General features: G+C 41.0%; 1 protein-coding gene across 3 annotated transcripts in view; it reads left to right on the forward strand.

The window, feature by feature from the left end:
• Positions 1-27,893, forward strand: part of ATG5 (autophagy related 5) — a 50,436-nt gene that overhangs the window by 12,660 nt on the left and 9,883 nt on the right. For all 3 annotated transcript variants that reach the window (XM_089530660.1, XM_089530661.1, XM_089530662.1), the window contains exons 4-7: positions 11,708-11,786; positions 13,120-13,282; positions 21,347-21,441; positions 26,062-26,179. In XM_089530660.1, coding sequence (XP_089386786.1) covers positions 11,708-11,786; positions 13,120-13,282; positions 21,347-21,441; positions 26,062-26,179 — 455 coding nt within the window. The remainder of the gene's footprint in view (positions 1-11,707; positions 11,787-13,119; positions 13,283-21,346; positions 21,442-26,061; positions 26,180-27,893) is intronic.

Here is a 27,893-nt window from a genome sequence, read left to right on the forward strand (position 1 = left end):
TAGGGTTTTCATAAATCCCACCGCTGCCACCCATTTATGTGATGCGAACACTCTAAACTCTTAGTGTTCATAGCGTGTTTTGTGTTTCAAAACTCAGGCCACGTGTTTCTTGAAACAATAACAAAAGTTTATTTAAAAATAGAATTTTATAAAGTATCAGTGATATGAAGTTGTTATTATAGTTTTTCCTTGTGTTACTTAGGTGTGTTACAGACCGCCCAGAAGGGGCGGTCTGCCGCCACCTTCATTTGCAGTGCCGAGGAGCCCCAGTGTCCAAACCGTGAGGCTCCTCCGCACTGCAAATAAGAAGCGCCAAAATGGCGCTTCTCTTTGCAGCTCGGATATCACGCCGCGAGGCGCCAATGGCGCACTCACAGCGTCATATGTGCTGTGCGACGTGCAGACGCAGCGCGTCCGCTACGTAAACATGGCGGCCCCCCATATGGAACAGGCGCCACCATTTTGTATGGACTCAGTCTGTATTAAGGTTAGGGGCGTCCGCCCCTTTCCAATCCTAATACAGACCCAGTCCGTACTTTATGCCCGTTTGTAACGGGCCTTTGTTACATTTGCACTCTTTTATTTTTATACTTAGTAGTGGCTTAGATTTCTTAGGAACCAACTGTTTCCAACCATATATTTTCTTTGTTACTGATACCCTTCAGTTTCACATATATTCTTCAACCACCCCAGGACTTCCCTGTCCCTCTTTGGGCAACTCTTATGACTAGCTCAGGCGGGTTATAGACCACCCATTTGGGGCGGTCTGCACCCGCCCCTTTCCCCGGTGTATCGGGGCCTCAGTGTGCAGAGCGGCAGCCGCTGAGGCCCCGATCCGCCGCTTTTCAGGCTGCGGGGAAGCAGCAAAATGCCGCTTCCCCGCAGCCTGAAAAGGGGTGTCCCTGGGGCTTCAAGCCCCAAGGACACCCCACAGCGGCGGGGAGAAGGAGAAAGGGGCCGCTTGGCCCCTTTCTCTTTTAGTCCGCTGGGCGCAGCCGTCTGAAGGCTGCGCCCAGCGGACTAAACCAGGAAGGAGCTCCGAAACGGAGTTCCTTCCTGCTCCGTGTTCAGGGCGCACCAAGCGCCCTGGCGCGGAGCAAGAATGTCACGTCCGTGCCGCCCCGTCTAGAGGCGGCGCGGCCGTGACGTCCTCATGGCGGCGGCCGTATGGAAGGGCCGCCGCCGTTTAGTGCGTGACGAGCACGCACTAGGGTTAGGGCGGTGCAGAAGCACCGCCCTTTTGTAACCCTAGTGCATGCTCATCACTCACTAAAGTGCCGGTCTGTAACCGGCCTCAGCCACCAAAGTTATTGTATCCCTCAGGATAATAAATAACTGAGACCCTCCTCCAAACTTCAGTTATCTCTCAAGGCTCTCAATTTCAGACTCTAACTATATTACTGTCCCTCACTGGACATAACAGACCCTTCTTGGTTTCAAACCAAACCCTAACTGACTGTTCCTCTGGACCTCTCGGACCTTTGTCCTGACTCGGACTTCACTGTTCCCCAACTGTCAAATCCCAGCCAGCTAACTGTTCATTCTAACTGTCAAATCCCAACTGACAAAACTAACTGCCACACAGAATCTTCAAATTCCCCCAGCCAGCACCTGATTTGGCTTATGGCCCCTGGCTAGTGATTGGCTGGTTTGTGGGTCTGTTCACCACAGTAGGTAAAAATGCTTGCTGATCTGACAGGCAGCAAAATGATGAAGCCTTGTGACTTGTTTCAGTGAAACTAATCAGTTTCTCTCCCAGATTAGGATGAACTAGTAAACTACAGATAATTGCAGTTGTGCCCAGACCTATAGAGGAGGTACCTGAGCTACCACCACAGATTTGAAATCCAAACTATACTTATTGCAGTGTTAATGACTGTGTTATACAGTTAACCAAACTGCATTTACAGTATGCTTGAAAATACATCTGAGTTGAGCTGGTGTCTGTTTAAAATGAACAATAGCTGTTTGTGATTAGATTTCAAAAGTTTCTTTCTGTGTTTCTTGAAATTTGAACTCTTCTCACTGATCATATATGACAGAGGGGCTGTGCAAACAGTCTGTTCAGGTGTGGCTCTATGCTGCCCCTGAACAAGCTGGGTTGGGGTTGCGGCAGCCGTATGCCAAGATAGTGCCTGGGGCATGCAATAGGATTTCTGAGCATGTAAACGCTCAGCCCCCGCACAACCTTAGTTTGGGTCCAGGCCATCACAAAGTGCTGCTTTGTCCAGGCCCAGAGTTGTCATAGTATAGTCCCCAGTATCTGTTTTGCAGCCTCCCAAGCTATCACCCCAAGTATCATCTGATGCCAAAAAATTTTTAAAAAATGTTGGAGTAAGAAAATGTCCCAAATGGCACCCAATTGTGGTTTTTCTTTCTTCATGCTCCACAACTTAGGAACTACCTGACAGTAAGGGCTGTTCGACAGTGGAACACACTCCCTCAGAGTGCAGTGGAGTCTCCTTCCTTGGAGGTCTTTAAGCAGAGGCTGGATGGCCATCTGTTGGAGATGCTTTGATTGAGAGTCCCTGCATGGCAGGGGGTTGGACTGGATGGCCCTTGTGGTCTCTTCCAATTCTATGATTCTATGAACTTCTACTGCACCCCTAAATTGGCTGGAAATTGAAAAAGTGTAAATTGGAAGTAGACTTTCAGGTTACATTCTCAGTCAATTTTTAGTTAAAAATGCAGCAGCATTGCCTGCTTGGAGCTGGTTGAGGAATTGGTTCCTAGTGTAGTTATCCACCCAGTGTATGGGTTTTACAGGTAATGATACAGCATTCAAGATGCTGCTCCTAATTTAATATTCATATGGAGAACAAAAATGAAAGGCCAGACAGGTTCCAGAGTGACATTTCTTAAAATTTCTGTAAACAAACTTTCAAGCAAAGAAGTTCTGTAAATAAACACCATATGAATATTAGAGATATCTATTTTTGTTCCTACATTTGTAACATCATTGCTTGTGGAAATCAAGATTAAACTTTTCCTGTAATGAACTGTTGTTCAGAGAAACTTGTAAAATGTTTGTGGTTCCTTGAAACCATCATTTCTTTTTGTCTTTGCCTCTGGGGAGAAAGTTTATTAGGTTTTTCTTCCACTTGGCTCAAATACTAGAATAGTTTGATCTGACACATGAAGTACATTCTTCCAAAACAAACTCTTAAAAGTTAGAAGTCTGTTTTCAGATCAAACTATTCTACATTTAATATTGCCTGATGACTCCAAACATGCTTTGAACAATGATATGGTTTGTTTGTCTTTAATCCATCTGTCCTCTAATCTCTTAAAGGCTGAAGTAAAAAAAAAGCATGGCTTGTGCTTGTAACGTTTTGTATCATTTATATAAGATGATTTAATTAAATCAACACTTACAGTAAATTACTAACATTGTGGGATTCATGGTTCGTGTCACAATAATTCTGTTAGTTTTCAAGGTGCTGAATGTTTTATGTTTTGCTATTACAGCTGTATTTCTGAGAATTGAAATACAATACTTAATGAAATTATTCCCCAGGCTTTGATAAGAGGCCCCTCTATAGGTAGAATTTAAGATTTTGAGGATCCAGGTGTTTCAGGTCCTAGTTTTTAGATGTTTCTGTCTTCAGTGGCATTTATATCTTGCTTGTAATTTATTTTAATCTTTTGAGAGGACTAACCAGCAGATGGAGCTAAATAACTACACAAACTTCGATACCTCCTCTTCATATATAATTATTTATCCTTGTACTTTTTGTGGTAGGTCCTTTTGATCACATAAATCAGTGGTCCCCAAAGTGTGCTCTTTAAGGGATTTTGGACTTCAGCTCCCAGAATCCCAGACATGGCTGAGATGTCTGGGACATGAAGTCCAAAGTCTGTTTAAGGGGCATAGTTTTGTGGACCATTGAGATAAATTAAAACAATTAAAATTGTAACCTATTTTATTAGCCTGATGTCATTATATCAAACTTACTCTGCAGAGCTAATATTGGATCCCAAAATTAGAAATGAATTCTGGCTTCTGTTTTGTTATCCAGACTTGTACCTGGTGCTTCTGGCATCTGTATTGACCACGTCAGTAATTATATTGTTACAGATAAATTTATGGTTGTATTGTGGCCTTTGTGTTTAGTCACAATATGTCTTTACAAGCCCTGATTTGCTTTAACATGCCTTTTGAAATTTGCTAAAATTATTTTTCCTCTTTTCCTGTTTAACCTGATACATTTCCCACACTAACATGATAGTAGAGAGTAGTCTCAGAAAACAGTTGCTGGTATTCTGTACCAGTTCAGAAAGTACTTTTTTTTATTCTTATCTATACCATAGGTATCTGGGCTTCCATGGGCATATGGTTGGGCCACTGTTTGAACAGAATACTGGACTGACTTGGTACATCTGTTTAGTTTTTGTTAACAAACTCTACAGTATTTTGTCACTAAAATTCTGGTAGGGTTAGTCAGAATATTCCTGTTTTGAAAATTCTTTGTCTGGCCATCCTTTGATGAAAGTACTGTAATGCTAAGCACACATATTTCCCTGAAATTTAACTTAGGAGTGAAACAGGTAGGCGGAAGGTGCCCCTTCCAAACACAGATCGGGGCTGCTGCAAACACACGCCTTGGCCGCAATCCACCTTGAAGCCAGCCGAAAAAGGAGCAGCAAATATCACTCCTTTTTCGGCGGGGGAAAAGGTGGCTTTTCCCGCCTCACCATGGCCCCATGTTGGCTTCAAGCTGCTCTGTCTGTTTTCAGTGTACAAACGCTGCACCGCTAAAGCGCCTTGAAGCTGCCCACATCTGGGCAGCCTTCCGACTTTTGGGCAGCTTCAAGGTGGCATGGGAGTGTGTGACATATAAATGCCATGATCCCAACCCATCTGGACAGTGGCTTTAAAGGGCTGTCTGTTCCAGCCCAAAGACAATGTTTAAGTCTCTACTCCCATAATTTTCAAAATTCTTTTACAGCTTTTATAAAATTTTGCCAGCTTACAACTACTGCTAGAGTTGCACCAAGTTATATCATTGCAGTGATGTGACTGTGGAACACATCCCTTTTAGATTATCAGTGCTATGATATGAATCTTACAGTGACACTGATTTTATAACTATTTGGTCTTTTTTTGGAAGAGAAAATTCACACATCTTGGGTAACTCAGCCTTATACTTTAACTTTTGCTGAGATGGTCATACAAAGAGCAGAATTAAGATGTTTGCAAAAGTTGTGTAACTGTGTGGCTTACAGCTTCAGGGAACCCATATCCCCACTCTGTCCGTTTAAGTACTTTCAGTTTCTGTCAACAGCAGCCTTGAAATTTGACAAGAGCTACCAGTAAAACTGTAGAACATTTGGCATCTCCCAAACACTTTTTCAATACCTAAAAGATAGTTTGACTCTTTGGTGTAATGTCTCTGAATACTGATTTATAGGAAGTCAATTTTCATGACTGGTGAACTTTGCCCTAAAATGATATGCACCTATATCCTGTTGTTATTCCTGACCAGAGTACCGTATTTTCCGGCATATAAGGCGACTTTCTAAGTCTGCCTTATGCGCCGGTTTTTTACGCCAGAGACAGGCGAACGGCATAGCCACCTCCTTGTCTCTGGGGTCCTTCCTGGGTCCTCTCCCAGCCAGCAGGCACTGGCGCCGGCTGGAGGGGGCCTCTCTGAAGGCCTGAGAGGACCCGTGGCGGCTGGGCTCTCGCTGCCATTTTAATTCTAAAAGGCAGCGGCGGGGAAGCGGCTCCAGAGCCAGCCAAGGAAAGAGAAAGAGCCGGCCCCTTACTTCTCGGCGCTGCTGCTGCTGCCGCCGCCGGGGACCCTCCGCTCCTCCAGTGGCTTCCCAAGTCCTCCTCGGAAGCCGCTGCCGCTGCCACCACCTAGGATCCTCCGCTCCTCCAGCGGCTTCCGTGGAGGACTTGGGAAGCCGCCGGAGGAGCAGAGGGTCCCCAGTGGTGGCAGCAGTGGCAGCAGCAGTGCCGAGAAGTAAGGGGCCGGCTCTTTCCCTTGCCCCGGCTGGCTCTGGAGCAGCTTCCCCGCCGTCGCCTTTTAGAAGAAAAATGGTGGTGAGAACCCAGCCGCCGCGGATCCTCTCAGGCCTTCAGAGAGTCCCTGTCCAGCCGGCGCGAGACCCCCTCAGGGGCGTCTGGGGATGCTGCCAGCAGGCGAAGTGGGGGGTCGCCTTATACCCTCCGTCACCTTATACGCCGGAAAATACGGTATACCCATTGAATCCTGTATATTGGGTTCTGTTTGTAAACCTCTCTGTTGATTGTTCAGTAAACAATGGATTCAGTTGGCCTACGTAATTTTGGGCTAATCAGCAGGATTCTGGCCATGGTTATTTTTTCTATATATGAATTCAGATTTTATGTTGACTATAAAAAAAGCACATAAACAAACAAACAAAGAAACAAAAAGCTTCCATAAATAGCCATTTTGGTCTCTTCCAATTCTATGATTCTATAATTCTAAATGCATCTCCAATATTCCTTTTCTGAATAACTGGAATCTTACATGATGGCTTACTGGGATTTGAGCTGCCACATTGTGTTCTGAAGGAAATGACCAGTGGGGTCCCACAGGGCTCTGTCCTGGGGCCAGTGTTATTCAACATCTTTATCAATGACTTGGATGACAGAATTGGGAGCATACTTATCAAATTTGCAGATGACACCAAATTAGGAGGAATAGTTAATACTCCAGAGGACAGGATCAAAATTCAAAATGACCTGAATAGACTAGAAAGCTTGGCCAAAGCTAACAAAATGAAATTCACCATGGAGAAATGTAAGGTACTGCACTTAGGGCGGAAAAATGAAATGCACAGATATAGGATGAGGGACACCTGGCTTAAGGAGACAACGTGTGAAAGGGATCTAGGAGTCGAAGTAGACCACAAGTTGAACATGAGTCAACAGTGTGTTGCGGCAGCTAAAAAGGCCAATGCAATTTTAGGCTGCATCAATAAAAGTATAGTGTCTAGATCAAAGAAGTAATAGTGCCACTCTGTTCTGCTCTGGTCAGGCCCCACCTGGAATATTGTGTCCAGTTCTAGGCACCACAATTCAAAAAGAACATTGAGAAACTGGAGCGTGTCCAAAGGAGGGTGACTAAAATGGTGAAGGGTCTGGAAACCATGAAGCCCTATGAGGAACGACTTAGGGAGCTGGGGATGTTTAGCCTGGAGAAAAGAAGGTTAAGAGATGATATGATAACCCTGTTTAAACATTTGAAGGGATGTCATATTGAGGAGGGAGCAAGCTTGTTTTCTGCTGCTCCAGAGAACAGGACCCGGAACAATGGATGTAAGCTACAGGAAAAGAGATTCCACCTCAACATTAGGAGGAACTACCTGGAAGTAAGGGCTGTTTGACAGTGGAACACACTCCCTTGGAGTGTGGTGGAGTCTCCTTCTTTGGAGGTCTTTAAGCAGAGGCTGGATGGGCATCTGTCAGAGATGCTTTGATTAAGAGTTCCTGCATGCTAGGGGGTTGGACTGGATGGCCCTTGTGGTCTTTTCCAACTATATGATTCTATGATACCTTTATTTTTTTATTTAATTTTTATTCATCACTATTATTCATTGTAGTAATATAAGAAAAATACACTCAGTATTATTAATTTTAACAAGAAACAATATAGACATTCCCTTTATATCTTACATCATTATTTCCACTTAAAATTATACAGTTTAGCTTAAAAGTCATTTTAAAAAAAATCCTATGTGTATTAAAGTAATAACTTTAAACAGTTTACTGGCTTGTACAGTACAGTGGCTACTTAGAAGGCTGAGAAGAAACGAATTAAATTAATTCAATTGTGCTTAACTGAAAATCAACAGGATAGAGTTGAACAGTTCTCTCTGACAAAATTGTATTGGTAAACAATGGGTTTATTTCAACTACTGATTGGTTATTCAAATTCTTGTGCTTTCCTTCTTCCATTAAAATCTGGTACTCTCTGGCTTTGCTTCGCGAACGAAGATTCAGGAAGGACTCATCCCGCGCTTTGTACAAGCGCGTTGGTGACTAAAAAGGCCAATTCGGGATAAGCAGGTCCGGTTGCAGAAAGCACAGCAGAAAGTCTCCTTGGGTGATGTTTCCAGGTTGCGGTTCTTTCTGTGTTGTCGTTTCTCTTCGAGGCTCGTTCGGCGTGAGCTTTCAAAGAAGGCTGCAGCGTCATGGATAGTGCGCCTCCATGCCTCCCGATGCGAGGCCAGGGAGGACCATTGTTGGTGATCTATCTGGCCAAGCCTGAGATGTTGTTTCAGGGAGTCCTTGTATCTCTTCTTTGGGGCGCCCCTCTTACGCTGACCCGTGGCGAGTTCACTGTAGAATACTATTTTGCGTAGGCGATGGTCCTTCATCCTAGAAACGTGTCCTGCCCAGCGCAGCTGCGTCCTCAATGCTGGTGATCCCTGCTTGCTCGAGGATAGCAACATTTGTCACATAGTCAGTCCAGTGTATATTTAGAATTGTGCATAAACAGCGCTGATGAAAGCATTCAAGGAGTCGTAGGTGTTGGCGATAGGTGACCCATGTTCCAGACCCATAGAGGAGAATAGACAGTACAAAGGCTCTGTACACACTAATTTTTGTGCTTCGCCTCAAGTATTTGTTACTCCAGACTCTTTTGTGAAGCCTTCCGAATGTGCTATATGCCTTTGCTAGTCTGTGATCGATCTCTTTATCAATCTTGGCATCTGAGGAGATGATGCTTCCCAAGTAGGTGAACTGTTGGACAGACTTAAGCACAGATGTGCCTACAGTGATGTGGGGATGGTAGTGTTCTTCCTGTGGTGCCGGCTGGTAGAGAACTTCCGTTTTCTTCAGACTGACTTCCAGTCCAAAGAGTTCTGCAGCTGTAGCAAAACAAGATGTTAGGCGTTGCAGAGCTGCTTCCGTATGGGCAACGAGGGCAGCATCATCAGCAAAAAGCAGCTCATGGACTAGATAGTTTAGTCTTAGTGCGGGCCCTCAGGCGGCTTAAGTTAAACAGGCTACCATCAGTACGTATATAAATGCCATCGTCTTCTTCTTTGAGATCTGCCGTAGCCCTTTGGAGCATCATGCTGAAGAAGATTGTAAATAAAGTTGGAGCAAGAACACAACCTTGCTTTCCTTCTTCCATTAAAATCTGGTACAGCATAACAACATTTGTTTGAGTCAGATGGTAGTTTAAATGTGAAACTGAATCTCTGTCACTTAGATATGGTAGCTTTAAAAAGACTTGAAGCTCCTGATGCAAGAGCTTTGAGGTATTCTTAAGATGGAAAGTGTGTCAACTTAGCTGATGACTACAGTGAAACCTTTTTAGTTTAAATATACACTCCAGTATTGTTGATAACTGCTGTAGATCATGAAGAACGTATGTTTTCCTGTCAGCCTAATGACACTAAGGGACAACATGATTTAGCCAAAGATCTAGACAAAGCTGCTATGTGCAGCCTCTTCCCTCATGCATATAAATCTTTGCTTTTGGGAAGTTGTCATGTCGTAGACTAAATTAACCTACCGAAGAGACTGTCGTGGCAAATATTCATTGGTAGTTATTGCTGGTTCCACAGTTATTTCTAAATATTCATTGGTGGCCAGAATCCTGTTGATTAGCCCAAACTTAAACAGGCCAACTGAATCCATTGTTTACTGAAGAATCAACACACAGGTTTATAAAAAGAACCCAATATACAAGATTCATTGGGTATGCTCTGGTCTCTTACTGAAAAATATGTATTTGTATTTGTTTAAAATTTTATCTGATGATCAACTATTTCCTTAGAAGTGTGTATATATATGTCGCTGTGGCAGACTTTTCTCAGGTATCTCCTTCCCCATGCCAAGTTCCATCTTTGTTGAATGCATGCTGTTAACAAAGTTTGAAGGTTTGCCATCCTGACATGATTATTCAGTGCTTCACAGAACACCTACTTTTAGTTTCCTGTAAATGTTGTATCATCATTGTTTGACTGGTTTGTACATACTGTCCCAGTCCCTAGCCCTGCCAGCTAGCCAACAGCAGCTGACATTCAAAGTGAGTTGTCCTTCCACTTAAAACTGTTTTTACCTATTTTAAAAGCCAAACTGGAAATGGTAAGAGAGGATGTAAAGTTAGTTTGTTTGTTCTTTCTCATTTGTTCTCTTACCCATACTACCTTTGGAGGTGTCAGGGTAGTTGGATCTGTAAGCTGACTTTGTCTGCTTTGGTTCTCAGAGAGATAAGATGTACTTGCAGTCCTCATAAGATAGAATAAAATTGGGACAGCAACAGTAGATCTGATCTAACATTATTTTCTATTTAAGTGTGAACTATTTTCGTGTTTGCTTTTACCTTTTACCTTTTTTCTTCTTGTCTTTTAACTTTTATACTATGTAAACAGATTGGTGTTAAATAGATTGGTGCTCTATGCCAGGGAATTGATTTCCAGCCACCTTATGAATGTCCTTGGTTGGTTCATGCTACAAAGATTTGACTGATTCCTAAAATGGAAAGTTCTTTAAGAGATGTTTGGGGACACCATATCAAACAATCAAGATATATTTTGTTATAAGCTGTGCTGGTAGAGTCATAAAGTTGTACTGTATACGTTTAGAATTGTGGTCTAACTTTAGAAAATATGTATTCAAGACTTTTGGCAATAAGAATATCATTACATATGATTGTTTGAACAGTGTCTATATCCAGATACAGCATTAAACTATGTCATATTTTATTCATTCACTAGCCTTGGGCTCATGTGCTTTCCATTCATACTCTGCTCCTTCCCCAGCATGGTTTCAAGGGACCTTTCAGTTCACTTTTGACTAACATGTTTTCATTAAGTGCAAATGCAGACTAATTTTATGAGTCCCAGGTAACTTGCCTAGTGATCAGGGAAAATGGGAATTAGTCACCCCTCTGTTCTCACAGGGGATCTGTTCTGGATCACCACCACCACCCCGTGTAAAAGGAAAATATTCAAGGATCATTGCATTGAATGGCAGCGCATGCCCATGGGCACCTGCTCCATTTTATCCCTCTCTGTTTGTCACCCATAAACGGACAAGGGATGTGTATTTCAAGTCTACGAAAATGGAGGAGTGACTGTACAGCCAAAATAATTAGAGCAATTCAGACTGGAAAAGTCTGGTTTAAGGAAATAAGCTGACTTTCTAACCTATTTTATTTCCGAAATCATAGTTAGGATTTTCCACAGTCCCATGTTCAAACATAGCATGGTGAAAACAGAAACAAAAGCTTTCCATCTTCTTACAACTGTGTCAGAGAGGAAAATTCATAAGTCAAGACTAGGGAATCTACCACTAAAGCATTGTTTAGAATTGTGTCTGAACCCTAGTAATGTCGTGCAGCAGTGTTCCTTCCCCTGGAATTTTGGGGCTTTTTTTAATTGACATCAGCATTTATACTTGCGGAATAGATGTGCATTTGAGTTTGAGGCTTCTGTATACCTGCAAAAGGTACGAAAGATTGGTGTGCATTGACATGCCTCATAGAGTTACTATTTGTACAAACAGAAAAAAACTTCAAGGATCATGATCAGAATTCATCCTGTGCAACTTTAGAAACTGGCTATGATATGTTCATGCACAGTGATCATTCATAGGCCATTGTGCATGTTTTTCATCTGGTGTTGAATTTAAATACAACACAATGTCTTTATTGAGAGCGTACACATACACTAGACTCTGAAGTGTTTACTGTTGCAATTCCTGCCTGTTTTCTAGGCATCATCCAATTGGTTTGCTTTTTGACCTTCATGCATCAAATACAGCCCTTCCCTGGAACATCACAGTACATTTCAAGGTATGTTTACAGCAAGGATGGATCAGAGTTTGGACAGCCATTTTCAGCATCGTCTGATCCTCAGTTGTCCACTCCTGCAGTGTTGCAGTGAGCAGTAAGTGAGATTTCAAGTGACCAGGAATCACTTCTAATCACATTTAAAAGTTTTTGGGAAGTGAGTGGATTCTTTGCTGGAGGGACCCCCAACACAGCATTTATGAGCCAAAACAAACCCCCTAATTAAAAAAGTGTTGTTTGAGCCAATATTTTGGGGGCATCCAGGAGGTCCAAGAGCTGTATTTGTCTTTCCCACAGGCTTTTTGGAGTTCATTGGCCATACAGTCCCCTTCTTGTTTACAGCACATCTCTTTGTTTATAGTTCAAAACTTTTAAAATAAAAGCAAATTTCATAATTACAGTTTTGTGAATGAATGAATGAATGAAGGTGTGTGCGTGAAACATTGGTAGATAGCAAGAAAGGATGTTTTCCCGTTTGCATTGTAAAGACTGTTTAATAGTTGTAAATTTCTTTGGTAGTGAATTGCCTTTAAAGAGAGCAAACTGTTGTGTGTATGCCACAGTTTGTGTGCACAATATGTACCTTCCAACAATTGTAGAATCTAGATTAGAACTTGGCTATCCAAGAATTTTGGGTACTGTTGTTTATTTAGCACCATCAAATGTATAATTCAGTAAGGATCCTTATTTGAAAAAGGCTTGCTTATAAGTTATAACAGATAAAAGCAATATGGAGGCAGTTTCTGAAAGGCCCCATGTTAATTCTGATTAATTATTATCTAATTCTGCTAACTCAAAAGCCAGTCTTCCCTGTAGCTTATATTTTGTGACCACACATTCTGCCCTGCCTTATGGAGAAAGGGGAAATGGAAACTTGGTGCTTGAGCAGACAGGACAAGATAGCATATGCCGAGCCTCTGTTACCCTGCTCTGATGCTCATCTGGGTTTGTCCCTGGGTGGGCATGGGGACCGATGGGTGTTCACACACCTGTCCCTGCATCGACCCAGGGCCACTCCTTATCTTGCTGGTGTGCAAACTATCTGAGAAGCCCCCCAGTCACCCCATCTCATGTGGAAATAGGACGCCTGGGTGCAAGTGCCGCATTTCTACATCAGACAAGGCAATGGGGCCTTCTCAGATGTTTCACACACTGGCAAGGTAAGGAATGGGGAGAGGAGGGCTGTGTGAATAGCCCGATTTTGCTGCAGAGGTTCTTAGAAACTTAGAAAAAGCTAACTTTGAATGTTTTTCTTAATTTCATTAATCGCAAAAACATTAAGGTAGAAATTACATTGATGGACTGTTCCTTTTTGATTTTTTTTTTTTACCTCTAGAACTTTCCTGAAAAAGATCTTTTACATTGTCCCTCTAAGGATGTAATTGAAGCCCATTTCATGGCTTGTATAAAAGAAGCAGACGCTTTGAAGCATAAGAGTCAAGTAATCAATGAAATGCAAAAAAAGGATCATAAGCAACTTTGGATGGGATTACAAAATGGTAAGTGCATTGTCTAAATGAAGTTACTGAGTAATGGAAAAAATGTTTGCACTTCTGTTACCAAAATGTTTGGCAGACCTTTAAAAATGAAGTTTTCAAAGACCTACTGTATATACTCATGTGTAAATCTAGAAATTTTAGTCAGGAAATTGAACCCAAAAACTTGGTCAACTTAGACACAGGTCAAAAAAGGAACCCTTCTCTTTCTCTGAGTAGACTGGCAAAAGGACAGAGCTTAGTCCAGTGATGGTGAACTTTTTGGGGCCGTGTGCTGGGGGCAGGGGTTCTGCTCTCCAGGGGAGGGGCCTCCAGGGTGGGACTTCTCCCCTGGCCCTTTCCCCAGCCTCCAGCTGTCTCTGAGAGACAGCTGGGGGATGGAAAGGGGAGGAGGAGGAGTGAGCACGTATCCGGTACTCCTGCTCCCACAACTTTCCTGACCCCCAGCTGTCCCTCCAGAGGGAGCAGGGGTCCAGGAAAGGTCTGTGAGGAGGAGGCGGTGTGGGCACACGCCTGGTCCTCCTCTTCCTCCTGGATCTTTCCCTGCTTGTAGCTGTGCCTCTGGAGCAGGGGTAGGCAACCTGCGGCCCGCAGGCCGGATGCGGCCCTTCGAGGCCTTGGGACTGGCCCCAGCCTGGACCTGCCGCTGATCGCCGCCGGGACCTTTGGCCTCTTGTGCACAGGGGCAAGGGGGGCAATTGTCTATAGACACCTCAGAAACATGCATTTATATTAACATTTTTTAAAAAATCAGGAAATGTTTTTGCGTGTCCTCCACTTTTTTAAAAAAAGTGTCCACCATTTGAAAATGTTGTCCTACATTTGTCCCAGTTTATTTATTTATTTAAATTTTTAAGAAATTATTTAATTTTTTATTTTTTGGCTTCGGCCCCCCCAGTTGTCTGAGGGACAGCAACCTGGCCCCCAGCTCAAAAAGGTTGCCTATCCCTGCTCTGGAGTATATATCAAGTATATATGGTAGATTCCCAAACTGTATCAAGTCTTACAAAGATCTTTTACCAGCAATGGGAAAGTTTAAATTAAACACTCCATTTTCTCTGGGGAAGATGAGTAAAGCCATTATCAAAAATGGACAGCCTTCTTGTATCTATCGCCCAAAACAGATGGGCTAAAAGTATGGCTTCTAGCTGCTTCAAGAACAGATGATTCATGGTCCTGGAGTGTCTGGAAGCCATTCAGAGGTAGCTTGAGGCCACCGGCAGAAAAAGCAGGGAAAATCTGCTCTCTGCCAGAGGCCTGTTCGGAACCACAGCGGCAGCCCACTTTCAGAGCAGACTATTTGGTTGCCGTGCCCCAGATTGCTCAAGGCCTGACTGGGGCTGGAGTGGCTAGAGGCCTCTGGTCTGTTTGACCCATATGTCTCTCTTCTACTTTTCTCTTTCCTGCCCCTCCTGTTTCCCTCTCCTTGCCCCATTCAAAGACATCTGTTCATCTACATAACCTTCCCTCCTTTGCATTTTACACACATCACCACTCACACATACTCTTCCTTCTCTGTCTGCCTTTTGAACAGAATCTTGCCTCTCCATTCCAGTTAGGGAAGGAAATGGGATAATTGCCTTGGAATGACACCACACAAGAACCACAGTGATTGTTCTCAGAGGAATGTATTTCTGCCCTTTGCTTTGCTATAGTTGGGAAAATTCAGAGACTGGCAGAAAGGTCATTGAACAAGAAAGTGCTACAAATAGGTGCAAGGTTGGATGTAAGAGCATCTTCTCAAAAGATGTACTAAGTACTGTGCTTTGTGGTTAGGCGACCACCTTCATGTCCTTGTTTTCATGTAGTCCTCTCTGGCATTATCGTAGCAGATAATTTATGAATATCCAAAGGCAGAATCCAGCACTTCAAAAAAGGTTCAGTTGCTTCTGAGCAGTGAAAAGTTGAGGAGAAGCAGCAGCTTACAGGAACATGTGGGCAGGCCAATGGGGTTGGGTGAAGAAACTGGTGGTGTTGATCTCCCAGAAACAAAGAGCAGATTGTGCAAGGTCATGCAAGGAAGAGATAGAGCCCAGAGGGGGGAAAAATTGGTGGACTGTATAGGTAGGCTGTGTGGCCCAAACCTGACCCATCATTTAAGGGTTCCACACGCTGGCCTATACTTATTAGCAATGAATGGGATGCCACTATTCATTTAGTGCAGGCGGTCAGCCTTCATCTCCTGTTCCCTTATCTGTTGGAGTTCCCCAGGGCTCTGTTCTGGGTCCCCTTCTGTTTTCTCTCTACACACTGTCCTTAGGTAAACTCATTAGCTCTTTTGGTTTTTCCTACCATCTGTATGCCGATGACACCCAGTTGTATCTTTCCACCCCCGACCTTTCTCCAAGGCTTGAACAGCAAGTTTCATCATGTCTCACAGCTGTCTCGCAGTGGATGCGCCATCGGCGTTTGAAGCTCAACATGTCCAAGACGGAGCTTCTTGTCTTTCCTCCTAAGCCCACCCTTCAACAGTCCTTTTCTGTCTCTGGACAACATTTCTATTCAACCAGTCCAGCAAGCCCGCAGTCTTGGTTTTATCTTTGATTCTTCTCTGTCATGTATCCCTCAGATCCAGACCACAGGCTTGTAGATTCTTTTTATACAATATTGCCAAAATCCAACCATATCTCTCCGCCTCTACTGCCAAGATCCTGGTTCTCACGACTCGATTACTGCAACATCCTCCTGGCTGGTCTTCCTCTCTCTCACCTCCGTCCTTTAATTTCTGTCCAGCATTCAGCTGCACGCATTATCACATCCACCCACCGCTCTGACCATATCTCTCCTGTGTTGGCATCCCTTCACTGGCTCCCACTCCCTTTCCACATTCAGTATAAGCTCCTGCTGTCAACGTTTAAAGCCCTCCATGGATTGGCCCCTCCCTACTTATCAGACCTTATTTCCCCTCACCTTCCCACTAGGGCCCTCCGTTCTGGTAGTCAAGGTCTGCTGTCCCAGCCCAGGATTTCCTCTGCTCCATCTCGGATTCGCCCCTTTTCACTTGCTGCCCCTCACTCCTGGAACCTTCTTCCCCTGCAAGCAAGAGCCATCACTTCCTTAACCAGCTTCAAAACGGAGCTGAAGACCATCCTGTTCAGAGAAGCGTTCCCAGGCATTGCATAATTGTCACTTGCTATTTGATGTTCTTTTGTTGTCTGTTTTATTGAATCATTTCCTGTATTGCTATGTATTTTATATGTATTATCTTACTAGACAGGCCCCTTCCCCACCACCACTCCCTTCTCCTTCTGTGTTGTGTCTTTTTAGATTGTAAGCCTGAGGGCAGGGAACCGTCCAATTAAAAAGACTGTATGTACAGCGCTGTGTAAATTTACAGCGCTTTATAAATAAAGGTTAATAATAATAATAATAATAATAATAATAATAATAACTTGTAGTAAAATCCCTAGTAATCTGCCTTTTGCCAGAACATACAGAATTTAAATATGTATCTTCAGGTTTTCTCCAAGAGTATAGAAGACTGTAGGATTGTGTATATGCTTAAGACATTAACTGCTCCCATTTGATTCTGTTCCTTTAGGAAATCATACAGGGATGGAGAAAAAAGTTTAGATTAAGTAATAATAATTTGGTAGTTGAACAGATAATGAAGTTAAATGTGTGATTAATCAAAGAAGAGTACATTCAGAGTTATTAAGTGCAGTAAGAATGACTAGGTAGACTTCAAAGTCTGTTTCACTCTTAGGCAGAAGGTATTTTGTCTTGTTTGGGAGAACATGGTAATCCAAGATAAGAGGTTACTCAGAAATGCTGGTTGTATAGGTTTCAGTGTGTGTCACTGGAAAATGCACCTGTGGAACTCAACAGATAATGTTTTGAAAGCTTTCAAATGCTAATTTTATATCTGAGTCCTTAGTAAAAGAGAAATAAGAAAAACGTATGAAACCAAGAGAACTTTTTAAAATACATGCTGTGTCTTTCAGTATGGCTTTCATTACAGTTTTCATTGTAGATGAGATGATTTGAAGTCTCTCTGTGAAACAAAATTTATAACCACAAAAAAGAAAAGAAAGTAGCAGTTGTGATAACTGCCTCCTAGTTAGTGATACATCTGCAAGTTGCTTTTTCTATTAAACATAATGTGTTTATTTTCCTACCCCTAACAATTTTGGTTTAACTTACAGTTTGATATAATGTAGCTTCTGATAGTATCATTTAATAGATGCTACTATTGAAATGCAATGTCTTTGTCTGTCTGAGAACATGGGGCCATAAAATTAAAATTTGTGTCTTATGAGCTTAATTCTAAGAAGGCTAAACAAGGCTTTGAATTGGAAACAGTGAGGTTGTTTTTCTTGTACCTGAATGAATGAATTATGAGGCTTTCAGATTTTGAGATTAAATATAATTTGACATACATTCAGCCGACAAGTTTGATGTTTAACCTCAAAACAGCCAGTCTTTTTTTAATATATCTGCTAATCACAGGTTCCTAACCTGAGGCCTTTATTTGTGAGTGCTGCCTCTTGAATATTCTGTATCAAATGGAAAGTTGGTAGTTTACCTAATCCTTCATATAGCTTTCTACTCTCCTCGTTTGCTTTAGATCACTTCCAGCCTTTAAGCAAATTTCTTGCTATATTATTATGTTTTTAAAGGTGTGTATTTGGGTTTTGTGACCAGAGGAGTCATAGATAAATGAGAAAGGGGATCAGCATGCAGTAGCAGGAGCCTTTCAAAGTCAACTATTCATTCCAATCTGCAAATTACAATCTGGTTTACCATTAATGTACAGACCTGGCCATTGTCACCAGACCTTAGCTGAGCTGGAAGAAGGTGGCATCCATATAAAAGTGAGAATACACTTATACCGTACTTGCTTGAGTGATCACTTTGCTCCTCAAATGTTAATTCCATCTTCTTCTTCCAAATGACTGAGGCAGTTCCATGCTTAAAAATACTTATCTGTTACTATACATGTTATTCTTTCATATATTGTTATTTTGTTGCTACTTGCCATCATGACAGCTTAGATTTAGGGGAATCCTGTGGGTGTGAAAACTCCTTGAGACCTAGGCCTGTTACAGACTGCCAAAATAAAGCTGCTTCGGGTCTCTTTGGAGGTATGCTGTTTAAATGATGCATGGGTCCTAAGAGTCTGGAGGTTGCGCCAAAGCCACACTCCATTCCTAAGCACTGGAGTGCAGCTTTGGTGCAGCTTCCGGATTCTTAGGATGCATGCATCATTTAAACAGCATACCTCCAAAGAGACCCAAAGCAGCTTTATTTTGGCAGTCTGTAACAGGCCCTAGTGAATAGCAGGCCTGCTCATGCAGTGCTGCTCCTGAATATTCTTCTCTGTCTGTATTGTTGCTTGAAAAACAAAATGGTACAATCACTGCTTTTAGCACAAAAAAGAGTGTAGCAAAAGTTGTTCCTTTCTTCCTCAGAAGTGTATACCGACATATAATTTTTTCTGCCTAACTTTGTCAGACTGTAGGGAAATATGTTTGTGCAGCCTTTATAGTGTTACACATAGAAAAGGTATGGAAAGCTCAAAAAAGGAAACTATCTGGTGATGAAAATAGCTTTTGGTAAATGGATGCATTACTCTTTATTTTAAACCAATGAAATGCTGAGCAAAATATGTGCTTTCCTTACATTGATAGCAAAAAAGTAGCTTCAAAATTTATTAGAGTAAATGAGATGAGTTGATATAGATTACGGTGTGTCCATAGTGTATCCACACTGGAATATTGACTACATTTTATTTAATCCCACCTTTTCCCCAACATTTGCAGTTACCACATGTTTTCTTTCTGATCCCTTATATTTTTAAAAATTCTGTGCTGAAAATGAATGACTAGCCAAAAGTCATCTAAAATGTTTTATGGCTGTTTTTCTCTGGCAGTCAAATAATTCTTTCTGCTGTGCCTAACATTTTTTTATTACATAAGTAAAATATTTTATTCTTTATTTTAAGGAATTATTTATTTCCCTTCCGAAATTTTTCCCAAAGTGGTATTTACATAGTATAATTGAACAATAGTATAATAATATACATATCTGTACAGACAAAACAAAAACGGAAGAAGATTATCAAGTAAAACAAAATCACCTTGTATTTTAAAATGCTTAGGAAGCTATAGGGTATCAGTAAAACAGCAGCAGGTCAGCAGCGTTGATACTAAAAGGGGTAAGCTTTGATTGCTATCTACTTTATCTGATCTGGTTGTGGTGCCTAAAAGAGAGGCTCAATTATCTCAGCAAATGGGTAGGCTCATATGGAGATGGGCAGTGCCTGTACTGCAGCCATTCACTCAAAACCACAAGGTTGCGAGTTCAAGACCAGCAAAAGGGCCCAAGCTCGACTCATGCTTGCATCCTTCCGAGGTCGCTAAAATGAGTACCCAGACTGTTGGGGGCAAATTAGCTTACTTGCTAATTAGCTTACTTGCTGTTCACCGCTATGATCTTTGGAATAGCGGTATATAAATAAAACACATTATTAAAAAAACACATTATGTAGGGTAAAAAGCATCTCCTTGTTAGTGATTTCCCCCCCAAAAAACCTAGCCTAACTTTATTTGCATAGTCACCAAGAAAACTCATCTAACATTGATGTGTTGCAAAAAAAAAGTCAGTACACATGATTCATGATTCATTCCACCAGTAACTGAGTCAGTTACACATTGTTTTCATAGCTGAATGTGAATGTGGGCATCTTTGTTGTCTAATGCACAAAGAACAGACCTCAAAAATGTATAAACTCTATGTTTGGATACTTTGTCTTTTTTCTTTCTGAATCAGACTCTTGGGGCATCTTATGCTGCTTAACATTGGAGCCTTCTTTTCAGAATGTTCCCTAAAATCTCTGAATAAAATAAAAAATAATCTGTCTCAGTAGATCCTAATTTAATATTGCTGAATATATTTGATAAAAACAACAAAACCCACTGTATAAAGAGCAAATTATATTTATGCTAGTACTATTATCGATTTCAATTATTTCAAGACACTCATATTGTAAAGTCTGGTTTATTGTTTGCAGAAAATTTAACTCATCAGATGAGACTACTCAAAGGACAAAGCCATTCCTGGCACTGGGGTATTTCTGGTGATGAACTTCTGCTGGTGGAGCAGCCAAATCAACTGGACTGGGAGGAAATGATCTTCCTTCCTAATTAGCCTCCTATGCACCCCCAGGACATCTCTAGAGATCTGGAAAAACCTCCAGAACCATTTAGAGAAGGCACAAAAGCAGCAGGAGAAGAAAAGGGTTCTGCAGGTTTTACCAATGAAATGTTGCACGTAGCCAGATTTGGTTAACATTTGGCAAGCATTTATTTATTTTCAGTGTAAATTCATGGATAGAACAGTTTCCATCTACACAATCAGTAGATAGGGTGATCTTCCATTGCCATGGCAGCTCCTTCCTCCCCATACACCCCAAAACCTTCCAGAGCTCAGTTCCAAACTGTCCCCCGGGGGTTACTGAGCAGAGGTGAGGCCAGTTCAAGATTAAATTGAGGGCTTGATAACTGGAAACTATAAAAATATTTCTAAACATTGAATTGGGAGAAAGAAAAATCATGTTGGGGAAAAAATGCTCAGTGTAATCTTATTTTCATATATAGGGATACATATGATGTAATCTGAAAGAAATGCATTTACAAATTAGAATGCCTTCTCTGTGGTAACCTGCCAGCTTTGGAACTTCCTCTCAAAGGAGATACCATCAGAATAGGCCTTGTTTTCTTCTTAGTGACAAATGAAAGCAGTCTACTTTGATCAGGGATTTTAATATTACTTTCAATCTATTCATTTCACTTAAGAATTGTGTTTTTATTTACTAGCTGAAGAGTTTTTAATGCCTTAATTTATAATTGTACCCATTTGTGGGTGAAGGTGGAGTTATCAGTTTCAAAAATAAATACGTAGAACAAATAACTTTAAAAACAGAGCTGTAAGTATAACATTTAACTCCAGTCTTCTTAAATCTATTTTACATTTTATTTAGGTAGCTTAATAATTTTAGTACTAAATTTAGTAAATAATTTGTGTAATAAATTCTTCAATACAATGTTATTTCCATTTTTTTTCCAGACAAGTTTGACCAGTTTTGGGCCATAAATCGAAAACTCATGGAATACCCTCCAGAAGAAAATGGGTTTCGCTACATCCCATTTAGAATATATCAGGTGAGAGAAGATATTTTTTAAAAGGGCAGAGAAGTTGCGCACTGTAGCCAATTTTGACATGCGAGATAACATAAAGATCAAGGAAAGGTATTATTATATTGCTGTACAACTGCTTTATATAGCTAGAGACCAAGGAAAGGGCAAAACTTCCCCATCAGGGGTCATACTTGAAATTTCTTTTACTCAGAAAGGTCTCTCATACCTCTGGGCACATGTGGAGAAGTTTCCACCCCCCCACTCAGCTGTTTTAGGTCCAGGTGGGGTCTTTTTTATTATAGAAAAAAAAAGCCCTATCCTCCTCTCTTAAAACAGCTTGAATAGAACTTAACAAAATTGCCACTATGCCTTGTGTCGGCGTTAAAGACCTTTTTAATCTTTAAAAAAATGTAGATAGATTGTAGGCATGGTGAGGGCTGAAAAATGCATTGCTGATTCTTGCTATATATGTTGATACATATTGTTAAGGGCAGAAGAGAAAGGCATATATTACATTAAACAAGCCATTACTTTATGAAAAATCATGGCATATTTGCATCCACACTGACCATTTTGGACAATTTAAGTTAGCTTAAATTAGGTCCGAGCCTTTTTTCCAACACTTGCCATTTACAGAGAAGGAGGCCATCTATTCCTTATTATATCTTGACACTCTCTGTTGGATCTCTGTTCAAAGTTGCTTTCTTTATTATTTCACTTTTACTATGTACTAATATAAATAATGGTAACACGGAAGTTACTAAGTACAGTGCCTAATGAAAGTGAAGTTATGTCAGCAGGGTTCTTTCTGTGCCAACTGGTAACTTTGCTCTTAAGGAGAGTAGAAAAATCATAATGATGCTCATAGACCTTAGTTCACCTATCTGCATATTCTTTGTGATGCTGTGCCAGAACTTTTGTAGTTTTCTATAAACAATGTAGCCATTCTTGTTTGTGTTAAATGTTATGGTAAGAATACAAGAAACTTGATTAAAGTACATACAATAAAGTCAGTTTTTGGGTGGCATTTTGAAGGAGAGATTTGAGATTTGTAAATGTCTGTGTGGGAATTCAGTTGTGATAATTAATACATATTTCTTGAAGTAATGCTGCTCTTAATCATATAGGAGATCAGAAAAGTTACATTTACTCCTTGTAGCACATCCTTCCAAATGAAAGGATGTGAGAAAGACATGGGTTGTTGCCCACATATGATTAGGCAAATTGCCCTTAAACTATTTGTGACCAAAATCTTTTCAGTGTTATTGTCTAGACAAAATTGTAATAAACCTTACTATATAAAAATAAATAAATCTAACTTCATTCCAGATGTGTGTGTAATAGTAATGGCTTTCCTTAATGCAACCACAGTCTGAAGCATTCGTATTATTTAGGTTAAGTAGCACTGATGTTACTTTGATACTGTTATAGACATAATGATAACATTTTACTAAATAACAGACCATGACAACTAGAGGTTTCCGCTGTGGGTGTGCTACATGTGTATGTTTCAGATTCCTAAAAAGACTATGTAATTATTAGCTTTCAACAAACTACAATGCTTCAAAGTTCCATTACATTAAAAAGAGGTATACATTATGTATAATATTGAAATAGTTATATGCAATTTAGTTTTTACAAAATATATGAACTCTGATTAATTTCAAAATTGAGATTAATGTGCAGCGGAAAACGCTTTTATTGCCTATACTGAAGATGCACATACACATAGTTGAACTGCCCCTAAATTTCTTGACTTCTGCCAGTGCAGATGACTTTAACATAAAGGAGATAAGACTAGCAGTAGTCATGATGATTATATGGCATCACCATGAATCTCGCACTTCCTTTAATTGGATAGTGAACTTGCAAGTGTTGATTGTTAATAGCAGAAATAGTATTAGGGGGTGAGACAGAAACTAACAGTGTGGTTACAATATATATATTTATTTTCAGAAGCAGACTTGACATAACTTCACGTGTAGGTAAATTTCCTTTACCTTGGTAAAATTCTTGTCTGTCTGGGATACTATTGAGGGAGAGAGGTTGCATCAAGAGCTGCATCTTATTGGATTGGGTGGGTTGTTGCAGATGCAGTAGGCTTGTGTGGCAGTTGAAGTGGTTCTTTGTCATATTACAGCAGTAATGATTCTGAAACTCTTAACTGAATTCTCTATATTAGAATTTGATGTATTCATAGTTTTGGGGGGGGGATTGGTTTTTGGTTTTTCGGGCTATGTGGCATGTTCCAGAAGGCCGAAAAACCCACAAAAAACTATGGATGCCGGCCATGAAAGCCTTCAATTTCACATTGATGTATTCAGTTTGGCTAAGTAAACATTTAGGCTTGCAGAAATTTATCTTGACAAAATTGCTTATAAAGCTGATCAGTCTGCTAGAAGTCATTGTAATTAACTGGAAAATATGTCCTATAGTGATGATATGGCTGATGTAGGCTGGGCTCTGCCTTTTTCTTCCTTCATCTTGCTAAGTTGCCATCTTTATAATGGGATAGTTGGGATTGAGTATAGCAGGTCTGTGCTTACTACTGTAATAGGCAAGGCCTTGTGTCTGTCTGTCTCTCTGTGGGAGAGTGACAGAAATAGAATTTGTTCAAGGACGTTTTGATCTGTATTGTGCCAGGAACACAGCCTTACCAGAGAAGTAGTAACTGTAGAAATTCCCTTATCTTGAACAAGTAATGAGTTGAGGGCACAGAACAAAGATTCACTTTTTGTCATTAAAATATCAACCACGAAATAAAAAAGTGAAACTATGGCCTGAAACAGACAAGCCAAAAGGAGTTCTGGCTGCTTTGTGGGCATGACATGTGGAGTGGCTGGAAGCTACTCTGAGGCTGCTTAAGGCAGCCCAAAGCCAGCAGCAAAAGGAGCTGTGGAAATCTGCTCCTTGCTGGTGGCCCATTTGGGACTGCTGCAGCGGCCCGCTTTCAAAGCAGGCTGTGCAATCATTGCAGTCCTCATCTGATTGTGGAGTGATCGTGGATGGAGTGGCCGGATGCTGTTCCTTCATGCGCATCTGCTTCACCCATATTTTTTATTTATAAAAAGCTCTCTTGGGATTTGGTTAAATAAAGAATGAACTATAAAGGCTTATTTAAAGAACATTCAGTGATCTTACACTATATGAAATCAATAACTTAATTTTGAAGATGTAGAGACAGGGTTAAACCAACTATTAGGCAGTGTTGAAATACTATTGCTATCAAGTATTCCATAAAAAACTGATGAAACTTTGGACTACCTCTCTATGCTCATATATAAAAGGAAGCAACACAAGAATAGCTATGGTTTTTAGACTGCTAAATTACATATGGAAATCATAAAATGGTTATAATGTGGGTTCAACATGTAAGGTAATTTGCAGTGGTTTAAATACAGTTAGGAAAGCCATTCTTTTATGTAGATGTAAAGACTGGTAAGTCTGTTGGTTTTCATTGTCAAAAATTACAATTTGTGGGTTGTGTGTTTTCATGTTATGATTACATCCTGTATAAACTGTTTAGCTAACTGTATTTTAAGGAGTATGTATAAGCCAATGTCTTAATTTACAAGGTTCAGTAATATTTAGATGATAGCTATGGAAAAAGCTATTAGCTTTTTGTATGTTACTCTAGGGTAATTCTACTGTGTTTAACTACTGTACTATATTTCTTCCAAGTTTGAACTGTAGATTTGACATAACCCTTCAGAACAGATTGAGATTTGTTTGTCAGGAAACTTTCAAAAAAGGCCATACCTCTCATTAACTTGTGAACTTTCAGAAGGTGCAGGCTTATATGCAGTTTTTATACCCTTAGAGACTAAAATATGGTTAAGGGGAGATGGATACTAAAGCTTTCCCTTCCCCTCTCTCTTCATCTTCTTTTTCTCCTCCATTGTCCATCGTGTTTGAGATTTAAAGTTGAACTTCCTCTGTATCTCCAAAATTCTTTCTGTAAAGTATTGAACACAAGGACATTCATGTGTGTAAGTGTCCCTTCCGTGTGCTGCGTGGATGTCCTTTCTTGGGTGCTGCAGATGTTGATGCTCCTTTCCTCCCTGCACAGCACCCACCACATCCCACAAGTTACTGTAAGGCTTCACAGGGCTAGTCTGTGCTTCATGGTGAGCCAGCAAAACTAGGGAAGTATCTGGCTACCCCCGTCCACATAGCCAAGTGTGCAATGATGTCATCAGTGCTGAGATCCGTAGGGGTCCTCTGGGGTTCTCAGCATTTATGTCATCATTGTACATCTGGCTATGGAGAGGTAGGCAGATGGGTTCCCAGTCCTGACTGCTCACCATGGAGCATGGAATGGCTGTGTCAGGTGGCTTTGGGATTTTACAGTGTGCAGGGGGAGGGTGGAATGTCGGTCTGCCCGTTACCTTTTATTCTCTGCTGAAAGAATGTTGGATTCAGGTCATAGTGATACAAAACACTTTGTGTTAAAGGTTAACATTTCTGTAACATACAGGACGTCCAAAAGGCTGAATTTTGTAAATTATTGGAATGTAGTGAGCCACTGGAACCTACAGAGCCAGCTTGTTTGTAAATCTATAGAACATCTGTTGGTTTTGTCCATCATGTTGTGTATAGATGCCTATCCCACCTAGCTTAAAATGAATGTTCTTTTATTTTTAGGCAACGAGTGAGCGACCTTTTATACAGAAGTTGTTTCGTCCTGTTGCTGCAGATGGGCAGCCGCATACACTGGGGGATCTCCTCAAAGATGTTTGCCCTATTGCCATCAACTCAGAAGGTGTTCAATGAAAACTTATGTTTAAAATGTGGCTATAAGTAGAAATTTCCTTGAGGGATGCTCCCACCTGCCCTAATTTCCCTTCCCCAAATATCTGCTCTTGAGTTTTGGGAGATCCTCTGGATAGGGTGGGGAGATTGCATCTTCTGCTACAGAAGCTCTGCTGGATTGAAAGCTCTTTTGTGGAGGGAAAGGATAGCTGAGATACAAGCTAATGGATTTTCAATCTTCAAATACGTATACAAACTAGAGTTCATAGTAATAGAAATATGTCTGTTTGAAATGCTGATATACCCTCAGGGAACATAATCCAGAATTCATTCTGATATAATCCATATGCCAGTTGCCATACAGAATGTGCTTTTCCTGTCCAAGAGTAATTAATTGTAAAATTAAGGACTCCTGTTTGGGTCAGTTTGCTATCAAGTTGACTTGGGCATAAGGGAACCCTATGAATAAGAGACTTCCAAGAACCCAGGTTAACAAGCAAATGTGGCTTCCTTGCTTGAGTCAATCCACCTCTTGCGTGGGCTCCCTCTTCTCCAACTGGCTTCCAATTTATCAAGTATTATCATCTTTTCCAGTGAGTCACATGATATGTCTAAAATATGACTGCCTCTTAACACACAAAGCCTGGCTAAAGAACTGGATATGTGTATATGTGTTACAGTCACACATTATTCCCTGGAAATATAGAGGAGCAATCCATGTACTGTTGGATTATTCCCTGTGTGCCAGCTGGTGAGGCAGGAAGCCAAAGTCCAAAGTTCTTTTTTCTGTTGCAGCCATTGACTAGGTGGTGTCTCTGATCTTAGAAGCTAAGCAGGGTCAGGTCTTCTCGGTACTTCGATGGGAGACCGCTAAAGAATATCAGGTGCTGTATGCTATATTTCGAAGAAAGGAACTGGTAAAATCACCTCTGAATATTCTTTGCATAAGAAAACCTTATGAAAAAGCTCATGAAATTGCCATAAGTGAACTGGCAACTTGAAGACACACAGAGCACTCAGCCTCCTTGTTATAACAGATGCACTGGCTGTTGGTCTGTTTCTGGGCATATTTCAAAGCTCGGGTTTGGACCTACAAAGTGCTACAGTATATGGATCAGGTTCAAGTTTTTTTAAAGGAACTGTATTGTCCCTTATGAACCTGTCCCTGGGGAGACCCTACTCTCTGCCCCACCACCTCTGGTGGAAACATGAGAGAGGGACTTCTCAGTGGCTACCCCCTAGACTTCCTTCCCAAAGAGGCTGACTGGTGTCTTCCCTATTCTCTTTCCATAAACAACTGAAGATTTTTCTATTTTGACATGCCTTTAAGAACATAATGTTTAGGCAAGGCAGGACAGACCTTGAACTGGACGTGCTGGATTTTTATTTGTTACTGGGTTTTTTCTGTTCTACTTTTCATGGCTTATGTTTAATTAGTTTAATTTTTTTATAGTTTTATCACTTTTTAAATGTTGTATTTTGTGATTTTTTAAAAAAAAGCTTTTGTAACCCCCCTTGAGTCCCTACAGTGGCCTCCCCATGCTGGGTGTCACCTGGTGTGTTTCATAAAATGGAATTATTAATAAGTTACTGTAGTAACAAGGAACTGGAGAGCTGGGATATTGCTCAATGCCACAGGCAAGAGAAGGAGTTTACTTAGTTCAATTTAGAAATGAAATACTTGAAGTAACAGTCCAGTAGGCCTGTTCATCTGACCATTTCAG

This window comes from Sceloporus occidentalis, unplaced genomic scaffold (genome assembly GCF_023333645.1).
Source record: "Sceloporus occidentalis isolate IW3139 unplaced genomic scaffold, rSceOcc1.0.p SCAF_6, whole genome shotgun sequence".
NCBI classification, from domain to species: Eukaryota; Metazoa; Chordata; class Lepidosauria; order Squamata; family Phrynosomatidae; genus Sceloporus; species Sceloporus occidentalis.